The sequence below is a fragment of the Peromyscus leucopus genome, chromosome 3 (assembly GCF_004664715.2).
Source record: "Peromyscus leucopus breed LL Stock chromosome 3, UCI_PerLeu_2.1, whole genome shotgun sequence".
NCBI lineage: Eukaryota > Metazoa > Chordata > Mammalia > Rodentia > Cricetidae > Peromyscus > Peromyscus leucopus.
The window spans coordinates 138,841,300-138,864,428 of record NC_051065.1 but is presented as its reverse complement, the minus strand read 5'-3'; the positions used below and the strand labels follow the sequence as shown (position 1 = coordinate 138,864,428).

The following is a 23,129-nucleotide window of genomic DNA, read 5'->3' as shown; positions in this document are numbered from 1 at the left end:
CCAAGGCACTGTAATTTTTTTGTTGTATGTTTATGAATAATAAGTATTTTGTGAAATGATTATTCTTCCACATAAATGGATGCTAATGCCTTTGTTTTAAATTAGATACATTTATGTAATTTTCATGTTATTTTGCCACATCATATAAAATATATGCAACTGAATAATTACTCTGTTCTGTAATTAAACAGTACAATCTTTAAACTTCTAAAGAGTAGTCATCTTACACTGTTATTTAGCTTGGACTTTGAACTACTGCTAATACGTGCCCGTCCAGTGATAAGATAAACCTCTGGTCTTCAATACCTTCTGACATCATGGTGCTTGAGTTCTTCGGACTCAGCTTCACTGCTTACCCTCATGACCTCTAGCCTACCATCTAATAGCTACAAAGCTTACAAAATTGCCATTGTCTGAACCCACTCTTGGACACCCTGACCCTCTTTCCTGTTCACTCTCTTATTCCATCCACTACACCCAGAACCCTTCAGCCCTTCACTCTGATGGTCCTACCCACTTTTCCTGTTCTTCATCCCCACGGAGTCTGCCTTCCTTGTCCAACTTCAACTCCAGAGGCAATTGCTACCACCACTCCCTTGCTTCTGCCCTCAAGTCCTATGCCGCTGTATCACTTCTTCATGCTCGTCAGCTCTAACTCCTAGGTAACATCAATCCGCCACTGAATCTGCAAGTGTGCGCATGGAGCTGCACAGGGCTATGGAAAAACCTTAGCAATGTCCCCTGCTTTCACTTTTGATTCAGACTCCTCAGCAGTCAAGGCATTCCCTAGCCATGTGCTCCCCTCTTGTGTCATCCCACCCACTTCCCTTCCCCTCAGAACTTCTACTATATTCCTGCTCATCCTTACTCTCAGCTGATGAAGATCTCGTTTTCCTGATACACGGGAAAATTAGACCAATTACAGGCAAATATCATTCCACCCACCACATAGACCTTCTACCAGCACACACATCTGTAATTCTATCTTCCCAACGGTTGTTACAGATGAACAGCCAATGTCCATACGGTCAGTCCCTCTGCTTGCTTAGTAAAATTCAATCTCTTCTTATTCAAGGATATGATTCCAGCAATTGTTGGCCTTTCGTCTACACCAATTTTCTACTCTCTTGGATAATGTCCTCTACTAACAATCAAACAAGTATTTCTCCCATCTTAAAAATATTTCTTTTCTTTAAGTTCCTCTTTTTAGCAAAATTTCTTGTAAGAGTTGCTTATGCTGGTATCTCCATTCCTTTCTGCCTATTACTTCTCACGCCCATTTATCCCACAAGCTTTCCCATCCCTCTAACAAGACACAGATCATAAATTACCCTAGATCTCCATGTTGCCCTATCCAATGGCCAATTCTTAGCTTTCATCTTTCTTGACCTACAGCACCATCTGACACACTTAATTAGACCCTCTTCCTGGATAATATCATTCACTTGCTTCCTGGACTACTAGTCTCCCTTTCTTTCCTGCTTCGCATTTACTTCTATTCTGAACCTGAGAAGGTAAGCAGAGGAAGAGATCAGAAGAGTTGCTTAATTATAGTCAGGTCACAGAAGCCTTAAATGTCAAAGCAAGGAGTCTTCATGCTACCAGGCTTCAACTCACGCCTGGAGTTTTAGCCTTCAGGAGGATAAAGCAGGAGATTGCATCAAGTTTGAGACTATCCTGGGCTAAATAGTGGGTTCCAGGACTTTCTGGCCTATAGAGTAGGATGCTGTCTCAAAAACAAAGCAAAAATTTTTTAAAAATTAAAGTTAAAAAGACATCTAGGTGTGACATACACCTGGACAGCTAGAGCTACAGGGCAGAAACTTGTCTCATCAACCTCGTAATCCACCACATTTACTGCTAAGTAAAAAGAATTTGATCAAAGGATGATGAAAACATGATTTATTAGAAACAATTCATAAATAGTGTGGCATGAACTAATGAAGAGACTGAGTCACAAACCCCAGAGCACAGCCCAGCAGGTTTCACTCCTGCAGTGTCCTGGGTTGGCTTCCTCTCCTCCCTCAGCTTTAGTTCCTTCCTGTTAATTAAGGCTAACGGTAAGGATGGTATAATGAAGGTAACAGTATGAGGACATACAATATGTAACATATAAAGTCTCACTAAATACTAAGTCATTTTATCCTGTTTTTAAAACAGCTTGTAACTGGGCATAGCCACACATGCCTATAATCCCAGCACTCAGGAGGCTACAGCAAGAAGAAAGATCACAAGTTCAAGGCCAGCCTGAGCTACATCATGAGAAATCCTTCTTCTGTTTCTTATAGGAAGAATTTAAGTTAGACGATATATGAAAAAAATATATATCAATATATCTATTACCCAAAAAGCCTGCAATGTAAATTCCCCCTTAATTCAAACTTCTCTTCCTCTTAATTGGCATTAAGCTGAATAAAGCAGGTCAGATATAAGAAAGGGTTCTCCTGCAAGATAAAAAATAAACTTGAACAATGTGTTCTGTTCTAACACACAATTAAAAATGTTCAAAAATGGGATTTATAGCCAGGTGTGGTGGTAAAGATCTTCGATCCAAGCACTTGGCAAACAGAAGTAGGAGGATCTCTGTGAGTTCATGAACCACCTGGTCTACATAGTAAGTTCCAGGACAGCCAAGATTCCATAGCAAGACTTGTCTCAAAAGAAAACAAAAATAGTAATATTTATGAGTCAAAAGAGAACATTTAATTCTGCTACTATAATTTTCATTATTTTTTTTTAGATAAGGTCTTGATATACATAATAGGTAGCCCACTTTGGCCTGGAACACTCTAGCCCAGGCTGGCCTTGATTCTCACTTCTTTTGCCTCAGCCTCTGAAGTACAGGGGTTACAGGAACACACTATCTCATTTGGCGCTTCATTCGTTGTTTTGGGGTTGTGTTTTTTTTTTTAAGTTTGTCTCCTATATTATGAAATAAGCTCTCTCTACAGTTAAGACTAATTTTTAAGTACAGATTCTATAATCTGTGCATAAGATCATGGAGTCTATGGAATACTGATTACAAGATGACCTTACTAAAACTAGTCTTCCCTCCCCCGCCCCCGCCCACCCCCACACACATACAAGTTCTTTATGTTAAGCAGCTAGTTTGAGAACAGAAGATCCCATTGAATTATATGGGCATTGAACTTCTGGATAATGTTACTTTAATTTTCTTTCTGAAGTCAATTCCATGGCACTTTGCATTTGCCACTCAATTTGCATTCAACACGGACCTCAAGTTCTACCTGCTCTAGCCAGGCTTTCTCAAATATTAGCGACCACTGGATCTACCACTCACTTACATATGCTATCCTATGATGACCATAATGCATGTTCCCATCCTATAAGATGGACTAGGTCATTTCATCTGAATGTCATATGAGTACTAAGAGTCAGAAATTACCAGTTTTCAGGGGGAAGAAACCACGATTTAGTGACTTGATTAAAGTGATAAAACTGTTTCTACCCAAAGCTGTCTCTCAGCCATCATGTGGTACTGCTTTAGTATTGGGAGTTATGCCGAACCACCTTGTTGTGTGAATTATTGTTTAACAAGTAAGTCTTTCTTATCTAAACAATCAATGTGTACACTGTACAGTGTTCTACACATGGTACCTACAATATTTTTAATGATAATTTTGGTGATCTTTTTATCTTCCTACGTCATATACTTCCCTGAGAAACCTCCAAATGAGCACTTGACAATGCTGTGCACAGGCTATTACCTAACACCTGTACAAAATAAATAAATCAGCACTAGTCCTACCTGAAGCATAATAAGACAGTGTGGGAAAAATCAATTTTTGCATGTTAAAAGGCCACAATAAAAAAACCATGTAAAGAATGCTGACAACAACCGGGCATTAATGGTGCACACCTTTAATCCCAGCACTCAGGAGGCAGAGGCAGATGGATGTCTGAGTTGGAGGCCAACCTGGTCTATAGAATGAGTTCCAGAATAGCCAGAGCTGTTACACAGAGAGATCCTGTCTCAAAAAAAAAGAAAGAAAGAAAGAGAGAGAGAGAGAGAGAGAGAGAGAGAGAGAGAGAGAGAGAGAGAAAGAAAGAAAGAAAGAAAGAAAGAAAGAAAGAAAGAAAGAAAGAAAGAAAGAAAGAAAGAAAGAAAGAAAGGGAAAAAGAAAAAGCATGCTGGGGGCAGACAGTTCAGTGACGGCTTAAGTGGTTCACTCCAGACATACTGCAGTTTCAAGCGGCTCTCAACAGACAATTTTATCAGTGCATTCGGAGTATTTAAGTATAAAATGTAAAAACTCGGGGCTGGAGAGATGGCTCAGCGGTTGGGAGCACTGACTGCTCTTCCAGAGGTCCTGAGTTCAATTCCCAGCAACCACATGGTGGCTCACAACCATCTGTAATGAGATCTGGTGTCCTCTTCTGGCCTGCTGTCATACATGCTGTATACATAATAAATAAATAAAATCTTTAAAAAAAAAATGTAAAAACTCCTCTAGCTTTTAAGGGATAAGAGAGAAAAATAATCAAGAAACCTGAGGGACGGCCATACAGCTGAGTGGGAGAACACTTGCCCAGCACACACAAGGCTCCAGAATTATAAGAGAAAAGAAAAAAAATCTCATTCAAATAACCAGAGAGTCTCAAACTTCTCTCATTCCAGATAAGAAATGGGCACCGGCAAATGACTTTAATACAGTACAATCAACTGTTCTCATTTCAACTAGTAAAGACCAGAGAACAAGAAAACAGAAAAAGAAACAAAAAGTACAGTGTAAGAGGAAGGAAAAGGATACTTTGCCACCAGTGACTTCTCATGGTTTTTAAACAAAAGGCACCCCTTTAAAATGTGGGAAATAACTAATTCATGCCAACAGTTTAACCTTACTGTCCACTAAGGTACCTGAGGCCTCATATTGCTCTTACCATCTAAAGTCTGACCACTCCAAATTGAGGTGTGAAGTATAAAACACATGGCAGACTTCAAAAACTTGATACAAGGAAAAGAACATAAAACAAATTTTTATATTGACTATTAAAATACTGACTTAAGTGAAATGACTTAACTCAGTGACAACTAAAATTAACTCTAAATTGTCATCTTTTTAAATAATGCTGCTATAATATTTTAAATTATGTATGAGCTTGTTTTCTACTGAACATCCCTGATAAAGAATTAGTTGTAGAAAGAAACCAGGAGGGGGAAAAAAAAAACCTCAACTATGATCCAAAAGACTGTTGGGATCTGTCAGTCCTTCCGTACAGCCTGATACAGAGAATTCTATTTTCCAGAAAATGGCTAAGCTCTCTGCCACTGAAGCCAATGACAAAGCCTAGGGTAAATGAGTAACAACTTGGGGCCAGCCTACATCCCAATCCTATGTGGGTTAAACACAACAGTGTAAACAGTCTGAACGTTTTTCTTTTCTTTTTTTGTCAGTGCCAAGACAAGAAGACCTCACTATACAGCCCAGGCTGGTCCTGCAGCTCATGTTGAGATTACAGATGTAAGCCATTGTTCCTGAGAGCCAAGCACTTTAAATGTATTACAGTACATATTGAAATTTGGGGTCAACCTATTTTCAACAATTTAGCATTGCATTATATTCCCTCCATTATATTAGCTACGAGCCTCCTAAGAAAATATCTGTGCTTTTAATAAATTTTGGTGACATATTGTGTGTGTGCACATGCACATTCACGTGTGGGTGTGGGTGTACACACGCACACGTAGAAGCCAGGGGACAACCTCAAGTGTTACTCCTCAATAGCAATCCACTTTTATCTACTATTCAGATAGGGTCTCTCACCAGGACCTGGGGCTTGCTGATAAGACTAGGCTGGCTGCCCAGTAGACCCCAGGGATCTAACTGTCTGCATCTCCTCCATGCTGGGATTACAAACACATAGGGATGGAATTCAAATTCTCATATTTGTGCTGCAAGCACAACACACACACACACACACACACATCTATATATACACAAATATATGTATGTATATGTATCTATATGTATGTGACATTTGTTTATTTATTTAGTGTGTATGTTTAAACACCATGGAGCACATGTATAGGCCAGAGGACAATTTATAGGAGTCAGTTTTTCTTCCCACCATGTGGGCTCCAGGTATCAAACTCAGGTTATTAGGGTTGGTATCCTTTATCCACTGAGCCATCTCCCTGGCCCAGCACTTTATGATTTTTTAATATTAATAACATCATACCTGTGCTGGACAGTTTTATGTCAACTTGACACAAGCTAAAGTTATCTGAGGGGAGGGAACCTCAATTAAGAAAATGCCTCCAGAAGATCCAGGCTAGCCAAGCGGGGTAGCGCACACCTTTAATCCCAGCACTTAGGAGGCAGAGGCAGGTGGATCTCTGTGAGTTCGAGGCCAGCCTGGTCTACAGAGTGAGTTCCAGGACAACCAGGAATGTTACACAGAGAAACCCTGTCTTGAAAAGCAAATAAACAAACAAAAAGATCCAGGCTGAATGCAAACCTGTAGGGCATTTTCTTAATTGATGTGTGAGAAGGGCCCACCCCATTGTGGTGCCATCCCCGAGCTGGTGGTCTTGGGTTCTATAAGAAAGCAGACTGAGTAAGCCATGAGGAACAAGCTAGTAAGTCGCACCCCTCCATGGCTTCTGTATCAGCTTCTGCCTCCAGGTTACTGCCCTGTTTGAGTTCTTGTCCTGACTTTCTATGATGAGGAAGAGTAACATGGAAGTGTAAACCAAATAAACCTTTTCCTCCCCAACTTTCTTTTGGTCATGGTGTTTCATAACAATGGTAACCCTAATTAAGACAAAAGCCTTGTAGACTTTTTTTTGTTTTTTGTTTTTTGTTTTTGTTTTTGTTTTTTCAAGACAGGGTTTCTCTGTGTAGCTTTGCGCCTTTCCTGGAACTCACTTTGTAGACCAGGCTGGCCTCGAACTCACAGAGATCCACCTGACTCTGCCTCCCAAGTGCTGGGATTAAAGGTGTGCACCACCACCACCCAGCTGACCTTTTTTTAATGACTTGAACTTCTAAATTTTAATAAAAAGGAACATATCATTATGGAAGATCATTAAAATTTTACCTTCAGAGATCTTGAAGAGAAAATAAGCATATACTATTGTTCTTGGAACGTTTAAGTCAGGAAGTTGAACATGAAGATCCTTTAGTTTTTAATTGTGATTTCAAAGAAAACGGCCCCCAAGGGGAATGGTGCTATCAGGAGGTGTGGCCTTGTTAGAGTAGATGTGGCCTTATTGGAGGAAGTACGTCACTGTGGAGGCAGGCTTTGAGATCTCATATGTCCTTAAGCCATACCCAATGAGAGACCCCTTCCTGTTGCCTGTGCCTCAGCTACCTCTATAGCACCACGTCTGCCTACATGCCACCACATCCCACCACCATAATACTGGACTAAACCTCTAAACTGTAAGCCATCCAATTAAATATTTTCCTTTATAAGAGTTGCTGTAGTCATGGTGTCTCTTCACAGCCATAGAAACCCTAACTAAGACAATGATGCTTGTGAAAGAGTCAATCTGCCATGTATCTGTAATCCCAGCCTTCTGAAAGGAGTGGCAAGAGGGTCAGAAGTTCAAAGTCACCCTCAGCTAAATAAGCTCAAGACTAGCCTAGGCTTATGGACCCCGTCTAAGAAAAACAAAACTTAAAAATAAACAAAAACAAAATTGGGCCATGTTGTGAGTTCATTTAACACTTTTGGAATAGCAATTTTTTCACATAGCAAAATTAAAGTGGCTAACTATTGATGTATTTATCACCTGTATACATTGTATATAGTTACTGTACTTATTGTATATAGTTTTTCTTATATTAGTTATAAACTTTTTTATCTTAGACAAAAAAGGAAAAATGTGGTGATATTTTATTTTGCTCTAACAAATAAAGCTTGCCTGAAAATCAGGAGGAGTTAACCATAGAGGTCTGGAGGTCTGTACAGATAGATAGGAAGTGATAGAGCTGGGTGGAGAGAGGAAGTGACAAGGAGTGGCGGAGAGCTTTCTTCAGAGGATTTTGTAGGGGTAAGAACTAGTGGCTTGCTCTGCTTCTCCCCAATATCTGGTTCTGGGTTTTCTATTAATAAGACCAGTTAGCAATCTCTGTTATAGCTAACTAAATCTCTAAAATCTTCAGCTCAAAAGGTTCTTGTCAACAGTGAACCTCATGGTCAAAGACAAATTCCTGTCCAATGTTTCAAAGCTGCTCAGCCTTCCAATGCTTCTTAGTACTCTCTCTCTCCCCTCACTTCCATATCTGTGGTGAGAGGCTTAGTGACAGTCTTCCACAGTGGCTTCTGGCTGAACTTATTGTTCCATGAACACCCCCACACACACCAGACAGTGTTTCACTGTGTAGTTTTGGTACCTGTCCTGGAACTCATGTAGATCAGGCTGGTCTTGAACTCACAGAGATCTGCCTGCCTCTGCCTCCCAAGTACTGGGATTAAAGACGTGTGCTACCACCGCCTGGCTTCCATGAACTTCTCTAAGTCCATTCTCCACCCACAAAGACTACGTGTTCTGTTTGTTACACAGTTAGAAGTCAAGGCAGCAAATGAAACCAGAAAGCTCGCATTTCCCTATTCTCAATCCAGGTTCTGGTTTGAATGCCATCACCCTAGGAGTGCTCACTCAGTTGTTAAGTTGAAAAGGGTATAGAGCAAAATCAATGTGTCATTGTCAAAAATAAATAATACAATGATCTGTAACAACTATTTGTACTAACTGACTAGTTAAGGTTTACCAAGAATTAATAGAAACCTTAACTAGTACTCTAATTTTATTTTTTTACCTGGATTAAATAAACCAAACATCTCTAGCTTTGCCACAGGAATACATGTGACTTTAGAAAGTTAATTTTGTTTCTGTAACATAGTTTACTTATCTGTAAAAGGGGATTAATAGTAGTCCCATACTCAAAGGCACTGTGACCCCACCAGAGAGGTTCTGTTCATATATAAGCTGTCAAGTCTTAAGTAGGCAGACCTCATCACAGAGGAGCAAACACATGAATAACACACCGTGAAGGCAAATCTTACAGAAGCAGGGGCTCTGATGGAAAAGGAACAGAAATGCTTCACTGATGCCCAAAAACTGTATTTTTCTTCTATAAAACTTGGTTTTCTGTGCTAAGAAGACTACTGTGCACTCTCCAGCCAGCCCAACTGTTCCCATCATTCAAGGAGAAAATGCTCAGGGAAATTGATGCCTTCATAAAGTAGCGTTCTCAAATCACCAAGGGCTGAATTAAGATCGCTAGTTGGTTTTTCAATTAGCAATACCATAAATTAAGAAATTTTAGAGAAAAGTCACTTTTCCAAACAGGAAGAGCACTTTCACGTTTTTTAGCATTCCTGCTTAAGAGCATGCAAACTGTAGAATCAGATTATAGTTCAAATATTGTTATATTTGTACCATTATACACAAAAACCTCCACACAAAACAAACAAAAAAAGCAAGTGCTGGGAGGTGGTGGCGCATGCCTTTAATCCCACCACTTAGGAGACAGGGGCAGGCAGATCTCTGTGAATTGAGGCCAGCATGGTCTACAGAGTAAGAGTCAGGACAGGCCCCAAAGCTACACAGAGGAACCCTGTCTCGAAAAAACAAAAGAAGCCTCCATTCAGTAAGTGTTTCTATAACAGGGCATGGCTGTTCAGTGCTGTCCACGGCTCTTCAGCAAGACTCCACGTTCCTCTCTCTGCAAATTGTTCAGCGAGCTTCAAACACAGCAGGACTAACAAAGCACACTTCTGAGTCTCTCTCCTTGACATCTGAGCTCATCTCTCCCTATTCTCCTGCCAACTATCATCATGAGGACCTTCCTCAATCCAGACCTGACCTGAATCCCTTTCTAGTATGCTGCAAAAAAACAAAACAAAACAATAACCCAGTGCATTATAAGTGTAGGGCACCCAGTTACAGCAATAGAACAATTAATAGCCCAAGAAGACAAAGCTCAAATGGTATGAAAAAAAAAAAGAAAAAAAAAATCTTATTTCAAGTTTCTTAAACCTATGAGGAAAACAAAAACAATTTGGGTGTCCTATGGCAATAAGTAACACCAAACAAAGTAATATGGGAAGGATAATGGACACTTAGCCTGGTGGGGGTGTCACACTAACGATGTTCCTCCTTTCTGGGATCACAGAATGTTCCATTGCTGCTTCACCAGCTGCTCCCAACAGATACATAAAGAAAGGCGTTTTGAAGCACCCACCTTGTTGAGGACATCTCGCTGGCAGCCAAGATAGAGATTGGGAAGAATTCGAGTTGGCCCAATGTTGGCAACAGGTAAGCAAGGCTGAGATATGCAGGTAGGGACTAGAGTGGATTTTCCTTCACAGAGGCCAGGGAAACAACGAGAGAACTCAGCAAACCCACCTAAGAATAAACATTGTAAGATTATGCCATGTACAATATAAAATAAACCAGCCTTAAGGGAACTACTTGACTAAAACCACTTAAAACAGAAAAATCAGATGGTACAGAGCCAAGCAGATAACACTGCCTATGTGCACATTCCTTCCCACAGCTGCTGATGCTAAACTGATGTAGAATCCAGCACTGAGTCTAGCTTATAAGGCTGTAGAATGGACGGACAAGTTCTGAAGGCAATGAAAATAAACCACTGCCTTTTTCAGACAGTCTCTTAATCCTCACATACTCTATGACATGTGATCTCCCTTTCTCTCTCCATAAAAATGCTATTATGGGACATTAAAGAGGATTTTAAATCAATAGCAAAGAAGTAAAAAACAATTATTCACAACAGCAAATGGGTATTTTAAAAAGTGATAACTGAATGTTATTCTTTTAGAATAAAAATAATGCTGTAAGCTCTTCCAAGATTTAACTTAAGTCTTCCAACCATACAGTAGTTGTGCACGCCTTTAATCCAGGACTCAGTAGGCAGGGGCAGGTGGATCTTTGTGAGTTTGAGACTAGAATGGTCTAACAGAGTGAATTCCAGGACATCCAAACCACACAGAGAAACCCTGTCTCAAAAAAGTAAACAAACAAGACAAGGTCTTGATTAACCTAGGCATGCTTCACACTCACTATGTGGCTAAAGATGACCTTGAGCTCCTCCAACCTCGGCCTCCCAAGTGCTGGGATTCAGGTTGTACCATCCTATCTGGTCATTTTTCTCAAGATATCAAAAACTTGCCTTACTCTTAAAACTTATCTCTATTACAAGGCATTACAGTTCTGTTCAGAGTTAGTCAAGGCTCCATAATTACCACTGATTTCTGGAACCCATGTTCATTTTTCTAACCACTACAAAGAAGTGTTCACAGATCCTAAATCATTTATAGTATATGAATTCTTGTGGCAAGAATTCTGGGTTCAGATCTAGAACTTGGGGTTGTTTGGTCAGACTCAGGCTTTTTTTTTTTCCTTTTTCTTTTTAAAACACATCTATTTAGTGAGTGTGTGTGTGTGTGTGTGTGTGTGTGTGTGTGAGAGAGAGAGAGAGAGAGAGAGAGAGAGAGAGAGAGAGAGAGAGAGAGAGAGAGAGAGAGGTATAAAGGCCAGAGGCCTTTTTCTACCATGTGAGTTCAGCAAAGGCCTTTCCCTACTAAGCCACCTCCTTAGTGCCAGTCCTGTGGTTCCAGGCTTGTATTTCTAATGAACTGTCCTATGGCCTTCAGTAAGTATCACAGTCTTGCCACAATTCAATAGAGAAAAATCCACATAGCATTCTGAACTCATCTTAAGGGAGAAAATGTGAGGAAGGTCTTCTCAGGAATTTGCAATTTAAATAAATATTCCTTTCTATCCAAATGAAAATATAGGAACCAAATTGTTTCTAATAAAATTCCTTACTATCCAAACCCCCCTTTTTTTTTTGTTTTTTTGAGACAGGGTTTCACTGTGTAGTTTTGGTGGCTGTCCTGGATCTCGCTCTATAGACCAGGCTGGCCTCAAACTCACAGAGATCCTCCTGGCTCTGCCTCCTGAGTGCTGGAATTAAAGGCGTGCATGCGCCACCACTGCCTGGGCCTTACCTCTTAATATCTCGACTCAGGAACTTTGAAGATTAGAATTATGGAAAATACTTGTTCAACTCAAGTATAATCCACCAGGACCTGTTTCTACTGTCTATGTTCAGTCCCGGGTCCAGGAGCAGTGAGCTCCAACAGCAGGAATTTGCAACAACATTTAAGCCAAAGCAAAATATAAGACAACATTCCTACTTCCAGTCTAAGGATATATATATATATATATATATATATATATATATATATATATATATATAGAGAGAGAGAGAGAGAGAGAGAGAGAGAGAGAGAGACAGGGTTTCTCTGTATAGCTTTGTGCCTTTCCTGGAACTCACTCTGTAGCCCAGGCTGGCCTCAAACTCAGAGAGATCTGCCTGCCTCTGCCTCCCAAGTCCTGGGATTAAAGGCATGCGCCACCACCGCCTGGCAGGATCTATAATTTTAAAACTATTCTTACACATGAGGAACTGAAAGGTCTAAAGCTAAATTGGTGGACAGAGCAGGGGAATCAGTTCCGCTGTAGAGATCCAAATTACTTTGTACGATGGACAAGGCACTCAAATCTACACCTGTATGGGTTTTACTTTTCATCGTTTCCAAACATGACTCCCAGCCCCGTAAAACTTATTTCATGCGGCAGGCACACCATCACTCTGCCCTGCATCCTATGTGTGCGCGCGCGCGCGCCCAGTGATCACACAGTAGGGAAAGCAAGAATACAAGCGTCTGTAGTCGAGTTCACTCCTGGCCCAGCACATTCCAGATGCGGTCTGATGTGGTGAAGTTACTGGATCCCCAATAACAACAATAACTCTGAAAGGGACACTTACTAACGCACCGGCAGCACTACTGTGGGCAGCACACAGCAAGCACTCAAGCGGCATCAGCGGTTCTTATTCGGTGACAGCAACCATCCCCCAGCACTCCATAGGGTCCTCCTAAGACACCAAGTGGAAGAGCAGAGCCGCGAAAGCCTTAGAACCTCAGGTCACATTCCCAAGGGGGAAGCCGACAGAGGGGATTTGTCCACAGAGTAAATAAACACTGCATGTATCTCCTGAGAGAATCACAGCTCCTATTAACATATTAAGGACTTAAAATGTTATCTTCAAAGAAAATGGTATAATTTACTTAAGCCAAATAAGCTTTTACAAACTGATTTAACTAAAATCTTTAGCTGATAGTGGCATTCTATACAAGTAAATGCTAGAGTACCATCAACTAGACTTTCTCTACCTACAAGTATAACTGCAGATGATCTCCAAGGTGGGCAGCAAGGGCCCATGGATGTCTGCTGTTTAGATGTATAATTGTACCCCTCAGTGTTTCTAGTTATAGAATACAGTTCCCATAAGGCATAGCCCCTGCAAAAGGTCTTACAACAAAATAGTGAAGGTTCTCACTCTTTTGCTCAGTTTATACCAATGGACAGGCACTATTTTGATTATAATTGATTGTATGATAAAATTTTAACATCTATATGTTGTTGTTTAACCTAAGAATTTTAATCTCTGGCTCCAATACAGTTCATAGAAAGTCTGTCATTTAAGACAACAAAACCATATTCCAGTAAAAGATCCTCAGAGAAGGAGAATCCAAAACAAACCTTGAATCACGTTTTCAATTTGTAAATAATCATACTGAAAAGTATCAACAGAATATACTGAACAAAAACTATGACTAGCAGTACTGAGATTATAGGTGTGGCCTACCTGCCATGCCTGGCTCTACAGGTATTGTCTCAATCTTTACAATATGCTAGAAATAATTGCCATTACTGTTCCTATTTGCATACAAGAGCACAGAGGTTCAGAATTACATCTGTAATCATTAGCAGAGCTATGGTATGAGTCTACTTCTTAAACCTCTAACTTCCCCTTGTGTGCAGGGACAGCCTCACTGTTACCTATGGTGTCCCAGTCCTTACAACTGTGATTTGCTAGTTCTCAGTAATAGTCCAATAATGGTTATGCCCCTCCCCCCAAACTGATGGCAAGAGTCTTGCCTTCCCCAAAGAGAGGGTGTATGTATGCGTGCGTGCGTGCGTGCGTGTGTGTCTCAGAAACTTTGGTCTCTAATATGACCAGAGATAAGAGACTTACTAAATACAACTGTTGCTAAAAATCTCTTTCCTGGGGAGATGTAAACAATGTCTATTATTAGGCTGACTTAGAGAGCAATGGGTGAGGGGTTATAGGCAGGGCATAGGTGACCCTGAAGCAGCCACCCTGGAAGGTTTGTATAATGGACGACTCCCCCTTTCTCTAGTCCTCCAACTATATACTCTAGCCCTACCCAGAGACTCAGAAGCCACAAGCAGTTGAGGCAGAACTGCATATAATGGTTGTGAGGGGTAGTAGGATACTCAGATGAGGGTCCCATGACCCTGCCTACCCCCTACTTCTATGAGGGAATGTCAACCATCAAGAAGCCCAGCAAAGATGATCTTTGGCAAACTGGCCTGATAAACTTCTGAAGATAGTGGCAATATGGCTTAGAGGATAGTCATGTACAACAACTCACATGGAATCCATAACAAAGGTCATAAATAACCAGCTAAAATGTCAATACACCATGGTTTGTTTGTGATCAGATTTACAAGCTGACAGTAAAGCTAAAGCTTTGTCTTGGCTTCCACAGGGTGTCTTTCAGAGGGACACACCTCTGCATCCTCCAAGAACAACTCAAAGTGGGAAACAATTTGGAAACAATCATATTAAGTCAGACTGCCTAGCTGTTCAAGGTCCAGCTGTATCATTAATTAGTACAGGAGTCCTAAGTCACTTTAACTCCAATGTACCTCCAAAGGATGGCTCTAAAAAATTCCATGGCAGGAAATAAAAATAAATGACAGAAACCACTGTTAAACCTCAAAAAAAAAAATGCTAAACCAACAATACATGATAAAAAGGCTTTATAAAATAAAAGGAACTTTGGATCTCTGCACAGAGGTAGACACAGGCAGATCTCTTGAGTTGAGTTTCAGGCCAGCTAAGTCTACATAGTAAGACTTTGTTGCTAAACAAAATATACTTTTGTCTGAGTATTTTCGACTATTATCTAGTACAAACACTAATAGCCAGAATTTGAAATATTTAACAGTTTTCTGTTGCTGGAGGGCTTCTCTCCAGGTCTGAATGTACAGCCCCCTAGGTCTTAAAGGCATATGTCTCCAATGCTGGCTGTATCCCTGAACACACAGAGATCTATGGGATTAAAGGCGTGTGCCACCACCGCCACACTCTGTCTATGGCTCTAATAGCTCTGACCCCTGGGCAACTTTATTTATTAACATACAATCAAAATCACATTTCAGTACAATTAGAATACCACCACAGTTTTCAATGAAACTTGAACATCATTTAGTGCTCAGTCTGGCTTGAAATGTCCTAAACTGTGCACTTTCAGAAAATCCTACATCAGCCTGAGTACATTTTCCTGTTCTTTATCTACAACAATCCCCACTCTGCTGACACCCTCCTTTATGGACAGTGTTTTCCACTCACCGACCTTTCATTCACTGTTGTGTTCCAGTGACTCCAGCTTCATTTCATTAATTAACAACAGATGAGACACTGCAGATCTACCCTGAACCTTCAGAAACTGCCGAAGCTTCATCAGCAACTAGGTTTCAACATATCTAAACTGTCCCTTTTCCTTTCAAAGATTCTCTTGCAAACAAGACTACATCAGAAGAAAAGCACACACAGCTCATTTATGTATACTTTGTTCCCAAGGGCTGCCAGATACAAACTAAAAGCAGCAAGTCATCTGACCTCATCATAAGGCTCGCTGTCCTAAGCAATCCATGTTTGTGTATTTTTAAAAACTTGCAGTATTTTAAAAGTTATCATGGACTTGTCTCATTGATATTACCAACTACCTCTGCTCCCTACATTTTACGCTGTTTGTCATCTGGGAGTGTAGAAATGTAAAATGGCAGTAACTCACACAATTTCCCTGTACGCAGCTGAACTGCACAGTGACTGTGGCTCTAAGTCTGAACAGGTAGTCAGATACATTCAGAGGCTCCTGGTCTGGACAGAAATGGAGACGGAGAGAATAACAGACACACTACAAGCGTGCTGTCAGTTAATCTTGCACCATCCAACCAAAAGAAGGCATGTGCAGAAATAAAAATCTATTATTCTGGGCAGAGAAAACATGTGGTCGAGCTTCAATTATATGTCACTGTGCTCTCACTCAGCCTGGAAAAAGTTCTTCCCTGAGGCACTTCCTTACACCACCAACCAGAAGTACTATCATCTGTTAAAAAAAAAAAAGAGAAAGAGAAAGAGAAGAGAGAGAGAGAGAGAGAGAGAGAGAGAGAGAGAGAGAGAGAGAGAGAGAGATGAGCAGCAGGCAGCATGCTCCTCAGTAGCAGCGTGGAACTAGAAACTTCCCAGAGTTGGGGCACTAAACATGGCTCCCAGAGCTGGGAATAAACGTGCCTTCGAAATGAGATTAGACTCTCAGGGAACCGAGGGGTAGGAGCCAGGAACAGCATGCCATGATTTAAATTACACGGCAATGTTTTTGCTCACACAGACAGAAAAGGTTACAGATACACAATAAAGGCAGATTGTGATGGAAAAAAATCTCTAAACAGGTCATAGTATGTTTAAAAATATTAGTAAGCTTGGGAGAGAAAAGGAAGAGGGTAGAAAAAGTCCTTTAAAAATAGAGTAATAAAAAAATATAAGCCACATAAAGATGGAAAATACACAGAGTCTGGATACTGTATGTTATTGTTTTGTCTTTACATTTTTTGACTGCTAATGAACAAATGATAACTGCTGAGAGACATTTGATTATGAAAGCTGCTAGATTAAACCAACCTATATATTTTAAAAAATAATTTGACTTCAAAATTTAAGTCAAAAGATATGTAACTTTGGAAAAGAGGTTCTGCTTTTATTTCCACAGGAAATAAGAGGTTTATGGATTCATTCTGGGTTAAGAAAAATCAGGTTTGATTGAGGAAGATCCCTGAAAAATCTCTGATGGGAACAGATGGCCCAGATAATCCAACGCTTCAGAGTGCCTCTGTTGCAGTTTCCTGAGTTCTATATCTAAGACAGCTTCAAAGATGCTGGCTGAGATGATCCAGGCTCATAGATTACTCCAGTCAGAACTTGACCATAATCCTAAATTTTCTCAAGGTCCCCCACAGACTACCAGTGCCCCCAATCAGGAGGAAGTAGTCTAGAGAACTATGCTCACATCCCCAAAAATAAATTAGGGATGTTTGTTATCATTTAGGGAGGTTGGTTACAAGTTGTTATGGATAATGGTCAGGAAAAAAGCTAAACAAAGGAGATTAGATTCAGGAACTTGTTCTGAAAATAAAAAGGGGGGATATAGAAATGATAGGATAAAGGGGTAGATTATTGAATCTACTTTAATAAAAAAAAATCACTATTAATCTTCCATATTTTACATTGGTATGGATTTTGGTTTATTGATACCAATTTAAAGTTAATTTTGTTATACTGTATGTATATTTCTACTCTTGTTTAGGGTATTATGTTTATGCAGCTAATTTAAAAATGTAATATATAATTAAGAAATACAGATTAATAATCATCTACAATAGCAAACTTATAGTCCTGTTAGTTAGGTTTTCAAGGTCATACAGAGGTAGATAGGCAATCTTCAAAGACTTTAAAGACCTACAGAATATGGCATTTAAAATATTTTAAGAACTTAGGATATTTTATGGAGCTGATTCTCTTCCCACCTTTCCATTGTTTCCAGATGTCAAACTCAGGTTACCAGGCTTGCACAACAGGTGCCTTTCTTTACCTGCTAAGCTACCTTGCTGGCATCTAATTTAGTTTCCTCTGAGTTCTATATCTAATTTACATAGTTCTGTAAATTTCACTTAGTGTGGTGACACATATCTATAATTCTAGCACTTGGGATGTGGAGCAGGAGCAGGAATTCAAGGTTATCTTTGACTCCTGTCAAGTTCAGAGCCAGCCTGGGCCACATGAGGCCCTTATGTTTAAAACAACAATGAACACACAAACAACAAAAAGTAAGTTCTAAAAAACTCATACTGGTGATTGGGCAGAAGTATGAAGGGTCTAGTAATTGTGAATGTGTGTGTGTGTGTGTGTGTGTGTGTGTGTGTGTGTGTGTTTTGTGATCTGTCTTGTTTCTCTAGCTATAATTCATTGTGAATAACACTCTTATAATCACTTCACCATTTACCACAGTGCCTAGCATATAATTAGAATTCAGCAAACGTTTATTGAATCCTTTCTTGTTACAATGAATAAGTGTTGATGGACACAAATTTTGTGTATTTTTAGTATTCAGAAAGGATTTCCTGATTCCATTCAAAAACAGCAGTAAAGCTGGCATGGGTGGGGCACAAAGCCGGCTTCCTATTTGTAGACTACAATGTCCCAGAGACTCGTAGATGAGAGAAAAGGCACAGAGCAAGAAAAATAATTCCCTGCTTTTAAAAGGGAAAAGGTAGAGCTAGTGAATGCCATTTTGGTCATCCAGAAGCAACCCTGCATCCTTGTATGTCTTTACTCGGGGAACTTTCACAAAGACATAGCGAGTAAAGTTTCTCAGACATCCTAAGTGGCCCAGGACATGTGACAGTGTGCCAAAGTCCTACCTTTGCAGCTCAGGGTCTTGAGGGCACAGCCTTAGAAAACCTGGGGGACAATGGTTACAATCACACCCCAAAGAGGCTGCTGGAAGTGCCTTAAGTGATCCGAAATAAGATTATCAATCAAGGTAATTTTATGAGTCAAGATAAAAAGCAAAGCTAAGTCTCCACTCCAGAAAATGATTCACTCAATCCAACTAACTAGTACACAGTCATGAACCATTCACTCTACATGTCAGTCACCTTTCTATGTGCAGTTCAAAACCTCCTAATCTACTCCTGGGCAAGCTTCTCAAGACCATCTGTGTATTGTACTCTTATCAACAGTCTTCAGCTGTGGTCTGGTGGAGTAAGCCTGTTAGCCTAGTCATTTGGAATCTGAGACTGGAGTATTGCAGATTCAAGGCCAGCCTGGGCAATTTAGTGAGACTCTGTCTCAAAAGTAAAAAGATAACAGCTGGGAGTTTAGCTCAGTGACAGCGTTTGCCCATCATGCATTAGGCCCCAGGTTCAATCTCCAGCAGTGCAAACAACAACAAACCCCTGTCCTCCCTCTTTGACCAGCTTCACAGTTTCATAGGAGACTTCAAAAAAAGTAGCAAAGGAAGAAAACGATCCCTATTCAATAACCCAAGCAACAATAAAAACCACTGGGATACACGCTTACAAAAAACAAACAAACAAAAGATTCAAGATCCTGGTGTGTGGTACACACCTTTGATCTCAACACTTGGGAGGCTGAGGCAGGTGGATCTCTTGTGAGTTTGAAGCCAGACTGGTCTACATAAGGTTTCAGGACAGCAAGTGTTACATAGAGAGTATGGGTCTCAAAAACAAAAAGGAACAAATAAAAACAAAATCATCAATGACCATGTACTGTGATCTGGACACAGTGCTAAGTAAAGGGGCCAGTGGACCAAGACAGAGACCATTTCCGGAGTTCACAACTTAGACTAATTTTAACCAAATGATATAAGATGAACACTTGACTAATTGTGTTTGGTAGCTAACAAACTGTGGTAACAAACTGTACCTGGTAACCAGGAGAAGGCTTAAAATGACACCGAATGTAGGACACACCTAGATAAGTGGCAGAGAAAGAGACTCCAAGGCAGAGAAGAAAAAATTTTCTGTTGAGGTCCAGAGACCATAAAGCTGCAGATTTAAAGCAAATGGGATAAAGACTGATGGTCTAAAAAGGGAGGGAGGAAAAAGGAAAAAAAGGGTAAAGGGGGGGAGGAAGGGATGATACAGAAGAGGGGAGCAGAGCATAGAGGAGAGAAGAGGGGGAGGACAGGGAAGGGAAGAGGAGAGAAGGAAAGTGGAGAGAGAACATGGCTCAGGCAGACAGGCAGAGAGAAGTCAGCCTCTGTTAGAGTTAAGGATTCTATAGTTTATCCTAAGATTAAACTGAAAGTGAAACAATCTGGAAATAAAATATATTTAACTTTGGCTCTAACTCTGCATGCTGGGCTGGAATGTGGCAAACAAGACAGAGGATGTGAGAACAGTTAGAAGCTCCTAGAGCATTCTGGAAGATAGATGGTATTGGCTGGACTGAGGTCACAGAAGATGAAGACTTCTTACAGATGGGAGAAGAAAGACCTGGTGATTGTAAGATGACATGTTACAGCCAAATCTCTGACAGCTCACAATGCACACCACATCTAAATAAACTCATATTTAAAGAGCTTGTATAATTTCATCTCAATTCCCATTTCTTCCCCTTTACAGAAAAATCCCCACCAATCTCCTCATAATCTTCTAAATCTATCATTCCTGTCTATTTTGTTTCTAAACATCAAGTTATATAGCCTAAACTGACCTTGACCTCATAATTCTTCTGTGTTAGCCTATAGGATGCTAGAATTAGAGGTGTGTGCCACCACTCCCATGTTTTGTGGTGTTGGAGATTAAATCCAGAGCTTCAGGAACAGTAGGGCAAGCACTGTACCAACTGAGCTGTATCTCCAGATCCTGGCTTTTAAAAAGTTAATGTAGTATTTGCAGAAGGGGAATGTGTCACAGCACATATACAGAAGTCAAAGAACAATTCCATGGGGTTAGTTCTCCTTCTACCTTTTTATGGGTTCCGGAGACTGAATTCAGGTCACCAGGTTTGTATAGCAGGAGCTATCATATTGCACTTCTCCCCCGCTGAATTTGAAAGAACTTACACACTCAAGTATCACTCAGTTTTCAAGGATCAACTAAGATTCCATTGCTGTAACTAAATCTTGCCCTGTTTCTACAGAACTCACACTGAACCATCTCTTATCACTCTATCACACAGCACATAATCATGTGCTTCCTCTTGTTTCATTCTGTTTAGACATGTTTCCCCAAATTAACCAGGAGACTCGAAAGGGTAGGGACAAGCCTTTGCTCTCCCCATGACCCCTTCCCTGGAGCCAAGTCCACAGCACAATCACAAATGTGCCCATCGAATTCTGAAGGCTCACCGTAAAAAAGCCAAATATGCCTAGACCTGGCATCTCCCCAGAGCACATAACGACACAAGTGGAGTAAGAGTAGACTGATGTCACTGTTGTCTTCCAGGTGCTTTTGTCTGGCTTGTGGAAATGTAGGAATGAGGAAACAAGTACCTACTTTAGTTGGCTCTGTAGCCCATTTTATCAAAGACATAGTCTCAGGCATTATGTCTTAGTCACTGAGAGCTAGAAGTGACAAACACTGGCAAGTAACAAGTGCAGGAAGGACAGTCGAATGTAATAACTTCACGAAAACTGAGAGAACACCAAGCAAACACATGGCAACAAGTAGCAAAAGTGATTTGGTTTCTTCTAATTTGCTTCAAGTATAACTGGCAAGTGAAACTTGTATGTTTATAAGTAATCATTTGATATAAATTCTGAAATGTTATCATACTTTATATACTCTTTTTTGTGGATATAATATTAACACATTCTATTTTCTTAGCAGATATTATTAACTATACTCACCATGTTGCAACTTCAAGAAACCTATTCAACTAGTAACTCAAAAGGACTGTATCAACATCAGCCTCATCACTCCTACCACCCGCCCATTCAACTGTTTCCTTTTTGGTTTGTTTATTTATTTTTGGTTTTTTGAAACAGGGTTTGATACAGCCCAAGACAGATCACCTTAAACTCCTGATGCTTCTGCTTCCACTTCCCAAGTGGTGTGTTTACAAGCATACACCACACATCTGGCTTCAATTCTCTGCTTCAGTGACTTTTAGACTCAATATATAAGTGAGTCTGATGCAGCATTTATCCTTCTGTACCTGGCTGATCTCACTCAGCATAATTCTTTCCTGGTTCATATTATAGAAAATAGCATGCTTTTTTTGCCCCCTGAAGTCCTGAGATTGATCCCAGAGCCTCAGCTGTGTTGGGTAAATATTTTACAACTGTGCTGTAACCCTCAAAAGCCTTTGCTTTGTAAGGCTAAATCATTCCATTGTCTATGTAAATGTAAACACCTAATTTCAGTGACTCTCAGTCACTACAGGTTTTTGTTTTGTTTTGTTTTGTTTTTGACAAATAGAAACCAATTCTGAATAAATGAAGTGCTTTTACCGAAATATATTTATTTCAATCTTTTACCAGATGCTACAAGTTTTGGTATGGAATGACTGAAGATGTTATTTCATTTTCAAAAGGGAAGAGGCATCAAACTAGGAAATAGAATTAATAATAATAATAGCACAAACAGGAAATCTGTAACCAGAAAAATCAGTTCTATTATGCTTTCCTTGGGAAGTGCAGTAATTAATTCTGTAAAACAGAAATTTAACATTTATTAACAAAGCTATTAAATCACTCTAGACCCCTGTTTAAAATACATAAAGACTCAATATACATTTGTTCACTTCGATCTACACTAGGCAAAACTTTCTAAAAAAAAAAAAAAAGTAAAGTATTTGTCCTTTAATCACAGCACTATAGCCCACAAAATACTTAATAAAGGTATTTTTCAATAATTACTCAAATCTACTATTTAGCATAGTATGTAGTTATACTTTTATTTGATGAGCCCCTCACTGACTAAGATAATTTAATGCTTTGAAGTTTTTTATGTACAGTAATTTTTATACATTGTTTCATTCCATAAAATGTGAAGATTATGACTCTAAAATCCATAAGAGGCTGAAAGAACTACTAAAAAATATCCTTAAGAAAAGCATCCTGGGCTGGAAAGATGGCTCAGTGGTTAAAAGCACTGGCTGCTCTTCCAGAGGACTTCAATTCCCAGCACCGACATGGCAGATCACAGCTGTCTGGAACTCTGGCTCTAGGGGATCTGATACACACTTATACAGACATACATGCATGTGGTGATATATTGTCTATTAAATAAAGCTTGCCTGAGGATCAGAGGCAGCTACTAGATTAAACATAGAGGCCAGACAGAGGTGGCACACACCTTTAATCCTAGCACTCAGGAGTCTGGATCTCTGTGAGTTCAAAGCCACCTCAGACTACATGAGATTGATTCAGTCTAGGAGAGA

The 23,129-nt window shown here is 40.0% G+C and overlaps 1 protein-coding gene across 1 annotated transcript in view; it reads right to left on the bottom strand.

Moving 5' to 3' along the window:
• Dusp16 (dual specificity phosphatase 16) overlaps positions 1-23,129 on the bottom strand; it is an 84,692-nt gene that overhangs the window by 14,455 nt on the left and 47,108 nt on the right. The window contains exon 4 of the mRNA XM_028894486.2: positions 10,218-10,381. Coding sequence (XP_028750319.1) covers positions 10,218-10,381 — 164 coding nt within the window. The remainder of the gene's footprint in view (positions 1-10,217; positions 10,382-23,129) is intronic.